At 49.4% G+C, this 13,722-nt stretch overlaps 1 protein-coding gene across 8 annotated transcripts in view; it reads right to left on the bottom strand.

Annotated features, from left to right (window-relative positions):
- The window catches only part of MEAF6 (MYST/Esa1 associated factor 6), an 80,487-nt gene extending 67,539 nt beyond the window's left edge, over window positions 1–12,948 (bottom strand). For 2 of the 8 annotated variants that reach the window (XR_011319276.1, XM_069756903.1), the window contains exons 1-2: window positions 12,739–12,933; window positions 9,052–9,167 (exon numbers count right to left, since the gene is read on the bottom strand). Coding sequence is in view for 6 of the 8 variants with exons in the window: in XM_069756903.1 (XP_069613004.1) it covers window positions 9,052–9,167; window positions 12,739–12,828 (206 nt within the window). In the remaining 2 variants the exon portion in view is untranslated. Of the gene's footprint in view, window positions 1–9,051; window positions 9,168–12,738 lie in introns of all 8 variants that reach the window. The other 6 variants (XR_011319275.1, XM_069756899.1, XM_069756902.1 and 3 more) reach the window with 6 other exon arrangements.
- Between the last annotated feature and the right edge of the window lie 774 nt (window positions 12,949–13,722).

Genomic DNA, 13,722 nt, shown 5'->3' on the forward strand with positions numbered 1-13,722 from the left:
AGTTAGTGAGAAAGCAGTAGGAGAAGCAACATGTAAAAGAGAAAGAATAATATAATAATAATAAACTTTATATAGCGCCAACAAATTCCACGGCGCTCCATAGATTAACAGTTTCAAACACTCAAAGAGTGTTCAAAGAACTCAAACGTATACAGTAAACAGAGCTGTTCAACTTGGGAGGGTGCTGTGTCCCCCAATGAAGGCTCCGAGAAACAGATTTTACGGTAAGCAACCAAAAATCCTGTTTTCTCTATCGCCTTTCATTGGGGGACACAGGAACCATGGGACGTCCCAAAGCAGTCCCTGGGGTGGGAAAAACAGACTTCCATCAGGTCCGAGGACTCACCACTGCCGCCTGCAGGATCCTCTGCCCAGGCTGGAGTCCGCCGTAGTTCGGCGAAACGTGTGGATGGAAGACCAGATTGCCGCTTTGCAAAGCCGTCGGCAAAAGCCCCGTGACGTACCGCACTGTAAGCGCCGACTGCCCGGGTAGAGTGAGCCTTATCTCAGGAGGAGGCACTCTTGTTCTTGACCCGGTAAGCTTCGAAAGTTGCCGTTCTGATAGAGTGAGCAATAGTCGCCTTGGAAACCGGCAGGCCTCTACGCACGCCATCAGGGATGGCGAAAAGAGAATCCATCTTTCGGAAAGCGGCTGTGCTAGCCAGGGAGATCCTCACTGCCCTGACGAGGCCCAGCCTGTTCAACGATCACTCCAGAGGATGAGTCGGAGCTGGACAAAGGAAAGGTAGAACGATGCCCTCGTTGAGGTGGAAAGATGAAAAAGGAAGGAAGGAAGGAAGGAAGGAAGGAAGGAAGGAAGGAAGGAAGGAAGGAAGGAAGGAAGGAAGGAAGGAAGGAAGGAAGGAAGGAAGGAAGGAAGGAAGGAAGGAAGGAAGGAAGGAAGGAAGGAAGGAAGGAAGGAAGGAAGAGGCCTGGGACCACCTTGTCCTGGTGGAAAATCAAGAAAGGAGGTCGGCAAGAAATGGCCGCCAACTCGAAAACACGGCGGATCGAAGAGATGCACCTGAGAAAGGCCACCTTCCGAGATAGAACTGACAGGGAAAACTCCCTGAGAGGCTCAAAGGGGGAACCCCTAAGAACAACCAACACAACCTTTAAATCCCATGAATCCACAGAGGCCCTGTACGGAGGGACAGTGTGGGCTACTCCTTGAAGGAAGGTCGTAACCTGTGGCTGAGAAGATAACGCCTTCTTAAAAGAGAAGAAGAGCGCAGAAACCTGGCCCTTTAGGGAACTGAGAGCGAAGCCCGAATCCAGTCGTGCCTGAAGGAAAACCAAATGGAAGGCAGGGAAAAAGGACATAGGAGAAAAGTGGTTGGACTCGCATCAACGAAAGTATGCCCTCCAGGTAGGATAGTAAATCCTGCAAGAAGACGAAGGCTTCCCAGCCTGAATTATAGAGTGGCTCATCTGGGCCGAAAGGCCGGACGCTCTTAGAACTGTGGAGTCCACAGCCACACCGTTAAACTGAGCGACCGATAATTCGGGTGGCAGATCGGACCCCGAGACAGCATATCGGGTCCGTTTGGAAGGCACCAGGGGTGTCCGCGAGAAGATTGACGATGTCTGCAGACCAAGACCTCCTGTGCCAATCCAGGACGATCAGAATGACCGGCACCCATCCCGCCTTGATCTTTTTCGACAGCTTGGAAAAGCAAGGGAAGGCGTGGGAACCGATAGGGGAGCACGAACTGCGACCAAGGAATGGCCAGAGTGACAACACCACTGTGAGAGGATCACGGGACCCTGGGCCGACCCGAGGGGCCTTCCTGTTCAATCAGGACGCCATGAGGTCCACCTCTGGAGTCCCCCATTGAAGGGCAATCCGATAGGAAACCTCCTGAAGAACCCTTCCCCTGCCGCGAGGCCCTCGTGGCCGAGGAAGTCGGCGGCCTAAAAGTCCATGCCGGGGACATGCACTGCGGAGCTCACCAGGACCGTTGCCTCTGTCCAAAGGAGGATCCTGGAATCTCGGCCGAGGCCAGGGAACGTCGAGTCCACCCCTGGTGGTAGACATATGCCACTGCTGTGTCATTGTCTGTCTGGATTCGAATTGGCAGGCTGCTGAGAATCCTTACCCAGTGAAGGAAAGACAGAAAGATGATCCGGAACTCGAGGACATTGATCGGCCAAGAGGACTCCTGCGCCGACCAACAACCCTGACAGAACAGGAAACAAAGCCCCGCGCCTCCGCCGAGCGGGCTGGTGTCCGTCGTCACCACCTGCCAGGGAACTGGAAGGAAGGCTGTGAAGGATCTACTCTGGGATAAGAGAAGTGACCTCGGCCACCAGTCGAGGAACCGTTTGACCCGGGAGAAAGCCGGATCGGACGATGCAGAGAAAAGACAGACCTGTCCCCTGTGATAGAATAGCCTGCCGAAGAAGTCTTGAATGAAACGGGCGAAGGGAAAATTGCTTCCGATGTTGCAACCAACCTCCTTAGGGCCTTCAAGGCCCGTCGGAGAAGAGGGGAGCCGAAAACCCTGGAGCAAGCGAACTTCCTGACAAAGGAGGGATATCCTGTCTTCGGGAAGGAAGACTCTGGTCCGACAAGTATCGAAAAACATGCCCGGAGATACGAGGTGCTGAACAAGATGGAACTTCTTCCTGTTGACGAGCCACCCGCAACGGCTAGAATGTCGGGAAAGATGGATAGACTTTCGGGAGCCTGAAACCGAAATTCCTGAGCCTCCATGGAAGCGATTACTGAACGAGGGAATATCATCCTGAAGTGTCTCCAACGAAACTTCCTGTTCAGCAGATTGAGATCCGGACTGGGACGAACCTTGTCGTCCTCTGTCAGTACAAAAAGATTCGAAGAGAAGCCTGTGAACCGTTGAACCGTTCCAGTTCTGGGACGGGAACGATTACCCCGGATTTAAGGAGGGAAACAATGGCAGTAAAGAAACCCGGGACTAGAGCGGGGTCTCTTGGAGGTTGGGATTTGAAGAAAACGATCCCAGGACCGTGAAATGAAGATTTTGTATCTAGAGGGAACAAGTGCCCTGGCCCATGCGTCCTCTACTGAGGAGACCCAGACGTCCCTGAGGAACAGAAGATGGTTGCCCAGCCTGAGAAACGGGCTGGGGTCTAGTCGTGGGTCATGCCTAGGTGGAACTTCCAGTCCTGGACCTGGATAATCCGCCTTAGGAGTAGCGGGCACGCCAGGAAGGAGTGAGTCCGATGAATACCTTCTTCTCTTAACGTGCCTGTGGCCTCTGCTGTTGCGAAGAGGAATCTGATGCCGCGAAACTACGAAAAAGGTCGAAAAGACCGAAGTAGCCGCCTAAGGGAAAGTGGGCGAGGTCTGGAGAAGGGGACTGGTGCCGCCAGTGGCGTCCTTGATAAATTTGGTCCAGCTTGGAACCGAAAGGACGTGAACCTTGAAAAGACAGGCTCGTAAGGGACTTCTTTGATGACTCTTGAGCCAAACAGTGCGACGGCTGGCAACAACCTCACTGGGCGCCTGTGCGGCAGAAGACGCGACGTCCAGGGAACCAATTATTCCCCTGCGTGAGTAATCTGGGTGGCAAGTTCCGCCAGCCGGCCTGATGGAGCTCCAGCTTGAATGCCCCAACGGAGTTGTTTAGCCCCTCAGATACAGACTTTGAAACCCAAGTGGAAGCCAAAGTCGGGCATTGGGATGATGCGGCAGGTTTCGAAAGCCGACTTCACGAAGGATTCCATGATCCAATCGATGGAATCTTTCAGAGCCGCCCCACCGGACAGTATAAGGACTGTGTTGGTGGCAAGTCTAGCAGCCGACGGATCCACAGGGGGAGAGGTCGTTCTCTAACGCCTCTCAATCCGGTTGGCAATGAGATCCGGAGGAAAGAGATTATGAGACTCCAAGACGCTTGTCTCATTGAGAACGTCTGGTCGAATTCGCTCTTTCTCTGGCCAGAAGCTCCTCGAATTCAGGATGAGGAGCCAATACCTTGGGAGGTAGTTTAGACCGTCTAAACGAAACCGCCTGATCTGCGGGTTTCGTAGAGGAATCTTTGATGCCACAGGTCTGATTGGTCGCTCCAATGAGGCTTTGAACCATATCCCTCATGTTAGCGATTTGGTTCGAATCCGGCCCCAAATTATCCTCCGAAGGCGCATCAGAGAAAACCTCGCCTGACTCCGGGGGGAAAGGCCAGGGGGAAGTCGACCACAGAGAAGGACCGTGGGGCGAAGTGGACCGAGAAGAGAACTCAGACCAGCGTTCCTGTCTGGATCTTTCGCGGCCTGTATTAGAAGTCTCGGACGGAGCTTCTTGCGACCCACTGGCTACTACGGAAGTCTGCAGGGGCAACCGATCTAGCACGGACACAAGGGTCTGGGACACCCGTGTGAGATCCGCTACTGATAGAGTGGCGGGGGGGGGGGGGGTCCTGGGCGGTGAGCATAATGTGGATTGCTGCAGGCCTGCCTGAGAAAAGGTAGGAGGCCGGAAGCGAACTCCCGTAAAAATAGACCGAACGGGTCCGAGGAAAAATTCAGAAGGGAAGAGTATCAGTCTGCGGTGCAGAGCTACTCACGGCAGACGCTGCGCATAAGGCGAACACGCAAAGTGTTAGACTAAGGCAGAAGAGGGAGAACAAAAGCGACTTCCCTTAAGATTAGACATGGCGATGAAGAAGCCAGAAGGTTAGTACTCACGACAGGTGATGGATGGAAAGCTGCACCTCATGATGTGGATGGTCCTTAACGCAGGGGTGCAGGCAGACAGAGCAGACTTCTGGGACACTCTTCTGTCCAGGACCGGCTGCAATGCTGAGCCGCAAGGGATGAGGACGCCAGGCTATGCGCTTTGAGGAGCCAGCGCAAAGCGGTCCTGGTGCCGAAAAACCACTTCAGGGGCGCAGGAGAAAGTGGGCGGGGCTAACCGCCAGGATGGCGCTGGTGGGCGGGGCTCACCGACTTGAACCAGTCGGGCGGGAGAAAAGCCCGCCTGATGTAAGGAGGAAGTGGCGGAGTGCGGCCGGAAGTAGGCCCCGGGGGAAGCCGGGGCCTAAATTAGAGGCCGGCGTCCACCGGTGCAAGACCGCGGCGCCGGAGCAGTGCGCCGCGGGTATGAAGCGGCAGGGCAGCCTGGGACAAAGGCATCGTGGCCGCAGAGAGCGGCCGGAGAAGCGTGGCTGCAGGGGCCCGAAGCGGCCTGCAAATGCCGCCGCGCTGGCAAAGATGGCAGGGGAGCCGCCACGCTGGCACAGATGGCGCTAAGGGCGGCCGGAATCGTACGGTCGCAGGGGCCAGAAGCGGCGCGGCGGCCTGCAAACGCCGCCGCGCTGGCACAGATGGCAGGGGATCCGCCGCGCTGGCACAGATGGCGCTAAGGGCGGCCGGAATCGTACGGTCGCAGGGGCCAGAACAGGAGGCAGAACGGCCGCAGCTATGGAAGCGGCGCGGCAGACAGAAAAGCACGGCCGCCGTGCGGTAAAGGGATCTCGGCCCGTGCGCGCGGATAAAAAGGCCCCTGCAACTGCGTGCAGCTGCCCGTGCACACGGGCGACGACCAGTGGGATCCCCCTTTAGAAGATCTGTATGGGGTGGGATGGAATGGGGAAAATACTCACCTTAAATATCCCACGTCGTTACTAACCTGAAGAGGAATGAGACGTCCAGGGAGCTGATGGACGTCCTCGTCTCCGCAACCGACAGGCTCTGGTGGGCGAGTGGGTGGGGGACGGAGCCAGGACCGGACTTCTAAGCACGCTTGTGTGCTAGGATCTTGGTCCTGGTGAGGGATCTATGAGGATACGGGGTGGCAGTACACGCCGTACTCATAGTCCGCACTGTGGGACTACAGGTGTGACTGTTCACCCTGTATCCCTCCGGAAAAACCTGAAAAGAAACGACGCACATTGAGGTAGATAAGGGTCTAATGAAAGACCCGTGTCCACCTCCTACTGACACTAAGCTAAACTGAATATCCTACTTCCTGTCGGTGGGGTGTACACTGCAGAGGAGGAGCTAACTTTTTTATTTGCATAGTGTCAGCCTCCTAGTGGCAGCAGCATACACCCATGGTTCCTGTGTCCCCCAATGAAAGGCGATAGAGAAATGTTGAGAGGTTTCTTCATTGTTGAATGGAGGTTTTTTCATTAAAAAAAAAAAAAAAAAACACCACACAACACAACAAAACCCCGACAAGACACTTCAGGATTACAAAATGCTAGAGAAAAGGAGAGAGTTTTCTGAAGTACTGCAAATTTAAGAGCCTAACTTCTGGGCCTTAGAGGGGATGTCCACAGCTTGGACAACCCCTTCTCATTTAGAATGTTTGTGCCCATGAAAACAAATTTAAACCCTTAATCCCATATGATGTGCTATTCCGTCGAGGTGACCTAGGACTTCATTCCCAGGGACGGAATAGTACGTCATAGGCAATCGGCCGCGCTCACGGGGGGAGCGCGGCCGATCGCCACCAGGTGGCAGCTGATTATTACAGCTGACATCCGGCACTATGTGCCAGGAGTAGTCACAGACCGCTCTTGGCACATTCACCCCCGAACACTGCAATCAAATATGATTGCAGCGTTCCGGCGGCATAGGGAATCATCGCACAGGGAGGGGGCTCCCTGCGTGCTTCCCTGAGACCCTCGGAGCAACGTGATATGATCGCGTTGTTCAGAGAGTCTCCTACCTCCTCCTCCCTGCAGGCCCCGGATCTAAAATGGTCGTGGGGCTCCTTCTGGGTCCTGCAGGGAGGTGGCTTACAAGCGCATGCTCAGAGCAGCTGCCAGCAAGCCTCCTGCACTGCCTGTCAGATCGCTTATCTGACACAGTGCACTGCAAAATGTCAGATCAGCGATTTGACACTATACTGTGGGTCCAAACGCGACATGGCGTCCAATCTCAATTCCAGTCAATTTTGCATTGAAAAGTCAAACTGCGCTCCTTCCCTTCCGAGCTCTGCCATGCGCCCAAACAGTGGTTTACCCCCACAAATGGGGTATCAGCGTACTCAGGACAAATTGTACAACAACTTTTGGGGTCCAATTTCTCCTGTTACCTTTGGTAGAATAAGACAAATCAGAGCAGAAGTAAATTTTGTGAAAAAAGTTAAATGTTTTTTTTTTTTTTTTTTAACATTCCAAAAATTCCTGTGAAACACCTGAAGGGTTAATAAACTTCTTGAATGTGATTTTGAGCACTGTGAGGGGTGCAGTTTGTAGAATGGCGTCACACTTGGGTATTTTCTATCATATAGACCCCTCAAAATGACTTCAAATGTGATATGGTCCCAAAAAAAAAAAAAAAAAAAAAAGGTTGTGAAAATGAGAAATTGCTGGTCAACTTTTAACCCTTATAACTCCCTGACCAAAAAATTTGGGTTCCAAAATTGTGCTGATGTAAAGTAGACATGTGGAAAATGTTACTTATTAAGTATTTTGTGTGACATCTGTGATTTAAAGGGAACCGGTCACTTGAATTTGGCGGAACCGATTTTGGGTCATATGGGCGGAGTTTTCGGGTGTTTAATTCACCCTTTCCTTACCCGCTGGTTGCATGCTGGCCGCAATATTGGATTGAAGTTCATTCTCTGTCCTCCGTAGTACATGCCTGCGCAAGGCAATTTTGGCACTTGGGAGCGGAGCGTGCGGCTCCATGTGTTGCTATGCGGCCACACGCTCCGCTCTGGAGTGCTGGCACCAGAGCTTGGTTTTCACATGCGAGACACGGACGTGCTTCTCGAATGTGTGACTCCGGCCTTAGAAGCAGAAAAATCTGCTGCAAATACTGATGGACTGGCAAGAAAAATGCTGCATAAGATACTTGCTTTTTATCCTTTTTCCCCCCAGTCATTAGAATTTGTGAAAAACTATACAAAAAAAGTCTAAAGGATTGATATGCTGCAGATCTGAAACGGCTTCTGATTTGCAAGAGAAACGTAAGCAGTGTGTGCGTGACATTCCAAAAATCTCTATCAGGCCATGTTCACACGTTCCTGATTTCCCTGCTGTTTTTTCTGCACTAAAAAACGCAGCTCTTGGCAGAAAACGCAGGTCCTTTTTTTGGTGCCTTTTTGATGCAGTTTTCTATGCAGAGTCTGTGTGTTTTCTAGGAAGTTTTTTAGGGTTAAAATGGCTGAAAATACCCCAACCCTAACCCTATTCTAACCTTAGTGGAAAAAAAAAAAAAAAAATTCTTTATTTTTTTATTGTCCCTACCTATGGGGGTGACAAAGGGGGGGGGGGGATCATTTACTATTTTTTTTTATTTTGATCACTGAGATATAACCTATCTCAGTGATCAAAATGCACTTTGGAACGAATCTGCCGGCCGGCAGATTCGGCGGGCGCACTGCGCATGCGCCCGCCATTTTGCAAGATGGCGGCGCCCAGGGAGAAGACGGACGGACACCGGGAAGCTGGGTAAGTATAAGGGGGGGGGGGAGATGAGGGCATGGGGGGTGGGGGGGTCGTCGGAGCATGGGGGGTGGGATTGGGGCACGGGGGGGCAGCCACACTGCAGCGGTTCTGCACCACAAACCGCAGAAAACCCTCAGATATTTTTTTCATCTGCGGGTTTTACTGCGGGTTTGACCTCACAATGGAGGTCTATGGGTGCAGAACCGCTGCAGTTCCGCAAAAAGAAGTGACATGGTACTTCTTTTTTACCGCGGCTATTCAGCGCGGCTTTTTTCGCGATTTTCCGCAATGTGGGCACAGCAGTTCCTGTTTTCCATAGGGTACATTGTAATGTACCCTGCATGGAAAACAGCTGCGGACCCGCAGCGGGAAAATCGCAGCGGTTCCGCATCAAAAAAAGGATGGTGTGAACATGGCCTAACTTTGCTGGTACTGTAAAACATCGCTATTTTCCCTCCACAATGTGTGTACATACCATAACAGCATGACATGGAGCATTATGCCCTCATGGAATTGAGAAAAAAACAAAACACGAGAATATCAATACTATTCAGCGCCCTAATACAACCACATACATGAGATCCAAAAGAACATCCCCTACTTAGAAATGCAGGAAAAGTATGGCCCAGTAGCAGTACATGAATACGACGCAGGGGTGTGAACTTACTTTTGGTTTGTTAAGTAACGGTCCCAACCTCTGATAATATTTCCATACATCTGTGTATCTTCCAGGTAACTTCCTTCGAATGCATAGATCTGGCGCTCTAGATTAGCCAACGTTTCCTATAAAAACAAGGTTAATATCCATTCATTAAAAACAAAATCATTATTCACGGAATAACGGCTACCGCAAAAAAAAAAAAAAAAAAAGTTTGATTTCCTATTTATTTCTCTCTCCTCTGATGATCTAGCATATCAGAGGAAAGAGAAATGGAGTCTCCCAGGCCACCCCAGTACCTCCGACAACTCCTGCATCCCCCAGTGTCTTCCGGAAAGAAAATGGCGGGCGCGTGTGCAGTGCGTCCGCCGAGATCTGCCAGCCGGCACCTGACAACAAGAGATCTTTCCTATCTGTTCATTTTGACCACTGTGATAGACCCTATCACAGTGATAAAGAGAAAAATAATAGTAAACAGAACCCCCCTTTATCACCCCCTTAGGGAAAAATAAGAAAATAAAATGTATTTATTTCCATTTTTCCATTACGGCTAGGGTTGGGGCTAGGATTATCCCACAGACTTCAGATGTGGAAAAGACATAAGGAAAAATTGCATGCGTTTAATGCATTTCCACTGTGGAATCACTAGAAAAAAAGCATGTACTCTACATATGAATTTCAAGAAAGTTTTGTCATACCAATTACCAGGAACAAAGCAGATATCAAACTGAGCGCATTTATTTAAAACAACATTCAGAAAAAGAAAAAAAAAAAGCAGCAAAAATTATTTCAAAGAAAAAAAACAAAAAAAAACAAACAATTAAGACCCCTTTCACACATCATTTTTTTTGCCATCAGTCGCAATCCGCCAAATGTTGAAAAAAAACTAATCCGGCGACTAATACCGCCGGATCAGTTTTTTCTCATAGACTTGTATTAGCGACGGATGGCCTCACGTTTCATCTGTCTTCCACCAGATCCATTGAAAATTGTTTGTCCGGCGGCCGGAGACAACGGACAAAGTAACATTTTTTGTGTACGTCAAAAAAAAAAAAAAATCTGACAGCAACAGATCTGCTGTTTGCTCGAATGGAAGCCTATAGGCGCCGGATCCGTCAAATAACAGAATCCGGTGACGAATTCTGTTTTTTTAAAGGGAACCTGTCACCTGAATTTGGCGAGACTGGTTTTGGGTCATATGGGCGGGGTTTTGGGGTGTTTGATTCACCCTTTCCTTACCCGCTGGCTGCATGCTGGCTGCAATATTGGATTGAAGTTCATGCTCTGTCCTCCGTAGTACATGGCTGCACAAAGCAATCTTGCCTTGTGCAGGCATGTACTATGGAGGACAGAGAATGACCTTCAATCCAATATTGCAGCCAGTGGGTAAGGAAAGGGTGAATCAAACACCCGAAAACTCCGCCCATATGACCCAAAACCAGTCCCGCCAAATTCAGGTGACAGAGTCCCTTTAACTGAGTATGCACTGATTTATTTAGGATCCAATCAGCCAAAACCGCTAGTCGGATCCGTCGCATCAGTTTTTCACAATCTGCGACGGATCCGTTGAGCCAACGCATTGTGACTGGTGTGAAAGGGGCCTAACCCGATTTAGCTAGTAGGTGCAGAAACTCTTATCCCCCCAAACACTCATAGTAGGAACGCAGTAAAATAAGGCGCATGTTATTCTCGCATTGGTAACAAGCCCGTACTATAGAACTATTATTTTAAATCCCATACATAGAACGCCATAAGAAAAAAAAAATTGCCATTTTGTAAATCTTGGCTTAAATTAAGAAAGAAAAAAAAAAAAAGTACGATCATGTGTGGAATCCCAAAACGGCACCAATAAAAAGTACAATTTGTTACGCAACAAGCAAAACCGCTTCCCATAGAGTTAATACATTACTCACTTATTTGTACTGCAAAACAATGGCACTGCCAAACAAAACATAGCCCCCCCCCCAATAAAGCCAAGCCCTTAGTGACAGGGCCAAATTATTGATATCTGACCAGTGTCCCTTTATGTGATAACTCTGGAACGCTTCAACAGATCCCAATGATTTTGAGACTGTTTTTTGTGACATGTTTTACTTTATGTTAATGGTAAATTTATTTCTATATGTTTGTGTTTATTTATTAAAAAAAATAATCAGAAATTGGATGAAAAAAAAAAAATATATATATATAGCAATTTTCAAACTTTGAATGATTCTCCCTTTAATCCAGATAACCACACCACAGAAAAATATTAATATAACATTTCCCACATGTTTGCTTTACATCGGCACCATTTGTAAAATGATATTTTATTTTGTTAGTATTTTAGGAGGTTTGAATATATAGCAGTAGTTTTTCATTTTTTCAAGGAAATTTACAAAACTTTTTTTTTTTTTTTTTTTTAAGGACCTATTCAGGTTTGAAGTGACTTTTCGGGTCCCAGATATTGGAAAACCTCCAAAAGTGATAACATTTTAAAAACAGCATCCCTCCACATATTGAAAACTGCTGACAGTCAGATAATTAACCCTTCAGATGATGTTAAGGAATGAATGCAAAGTGGCATGACAGGAATGAAAAAGTGTATTTTTACCACCTAAATGTCGCTGACATCTGTACAGGTCACTGCAGCCGGCAGACTGAGATCGCTATTTGATCGGGAATTGCCATGACAAACATCAGGACCACACAATCATGATCTCAGTGTGCCGATGGGGATAAAGAGGGAGAAGCCACGCTCTGTTAACCATTTATATGATGTAGTCACTATTGACAGCAGCATCTATGGGGTTAAACAGATATGGACGGTGCCAACACTGATCGAGGCTGATGCAGCAAGTTGTCAGCTATAGTGGACAGCCGACAGCTGCTGGATTGTCACCTGTATGGGGAGGCTAGTCTCTAAGGCTACGTTCACATTAGCGTTTTGCGGGGCTGCGTCGGGCGCAGCCGCGGCGACGCATGCGTCATGCGCCCCTATATTTAACATGGGGGGCGCATGGACATGCGTTGTCATGCGTTTTGTGACGCATGAGTCATTTTTGGCGCAAGCGTCAGGGCGCAGAGGACGGAGCAAGTTGCATTTTTTTTGCGTCCAAAATCATGCCAAAAAAAAGGACGCATGCGTCACAAAATGATGCGCTTTGCATGCGTTCTTGTTTGCGTTGTGTTGCGTCGCCAACGTAGCACCGCAAATGTGAACGTAGCCTTATATCTCAGGTCAGTAAAAAGACGTATTGGCTGTCAAAAGGGGTTAAATAACTGCTGCCACAAAAGAAAAAGTCATATAGTAGGTTATGAAAGGAAAACCTAACAGGGTCCAAGGGGTTAATGAGGCGGCGGACCAGCCGTGGGCAGCACTACAGGTGGGCGGCCAGTATGAGCAGTGCGCCCGCCCGTCCGCCCCTACATTTCTCTTTCCCGCCACTCCCGGCGTCCTACGCCGCACAGCCCGGCGGCCCGGGGCGCAGACACGTTACTACGTAGCAGCTGCCGTATGATTGTATCGATTAACACACAGAGCCAGTGCCATTCCCACACACCGGCACGTCACGCAATGCACGTACGAGAAGCGTTAAACAGCTAAGCTACGCCATTTGCGTAACCGGCGTCTGGTAAAAATGCGGGCGGTGTGAGGCATGAGGGAGACAAGTAAATGAGGCGCTTGGTGGACTACAGAGAAGGGGAGACATTTACCGCTAGCTCTTGTTTCCTCTTCACCAGCTCGGCTAGCTCCCGGCGCGTATCTGGGATCTGCGGCGCTGTGGCCTTGTTATGCATCGCCATGATGGAGTGCGCGCAAGGAAGGAGGGACGAGGGGAGGAGGCGGCGACGAGCGGATATATAAGCCTGACCCACCTAGTGTGCCGTACTGAGCGCCGCTGGTGGGAGTCTAGAGCGGCACTAGCACTAACAGTGCCGCCGTGTGATCTCCGCTCCACTAACCAACCAGACCGCTCCTCGCATTGGTAATCTCACCTAGAAAGAAAGAAAGCTGTCTCCTGATTGGCTGCCTAAGCCTCTCTCATCGACACCTTGTGCTCACCACAGGGGGATTTTTTTTGCAGCAGTGTGAAAACTACAGGGTAACAGGGCTGTGTTCACACTGATCTAAAGCGTTCAATACCAGGTCATATTCCCCGCTACTCACCAGGCACACTTTTATTTTTGTCTGCAGTGTAAACAACTGTAAAAAATTAAAATGTTTTCTTGATTAGAATTTTTTTTTGTGATACATGGGTAAGGGTATGTGAGGTGCAGAAACGCTGCAGATCCGCAATTGAGTTACAGTACAATGTAAATCAATGAGAAAAAAAAATGCTGTGCTAATGGCGCGGAAAATCCGCTGCGGAAACACTGCGGTTTAAAAGAAGTAGCATGTCACTTCTTTTTTGTGAATCTGTAGCGTTTTTGTACCCATTCCATTGTAGAAAACCGCAGGGGTAAAAAACGCAGCAAATCCACAAGAACACCACAGCAAAAACGCACAAAAAACACTGCGGAACCGCACAAAAAACGCAGCAAATCCACAAGAACACCACAGCAAAAACGCACAAAAAACACTGCGGAACCGCACAAAAAACGCAGCAAATCCACAAGAAAACCACAGCAAAAATGCACAAAAACGCTGCGGAACCGCACAAAAAACTCGACAAATCCGCAGGTGCGTTTTCTGCCAGG

This window comes from Ranitomeya imitator, chromosome 3 (assembly GCF_032444005.1).
Source record: "Ranitomeya imitator isolate aRanImi1 chromosome 3, aRanImi1.pri, whole genome shotgun sequence".
NCBI classification, from domain to species: domain Eukaryota; kingdom Metazoa; phylum Chordata; class Amphibia; order Anura; family Dendrobatidae; genus Ranitomeya; species Ranitomeya imitator.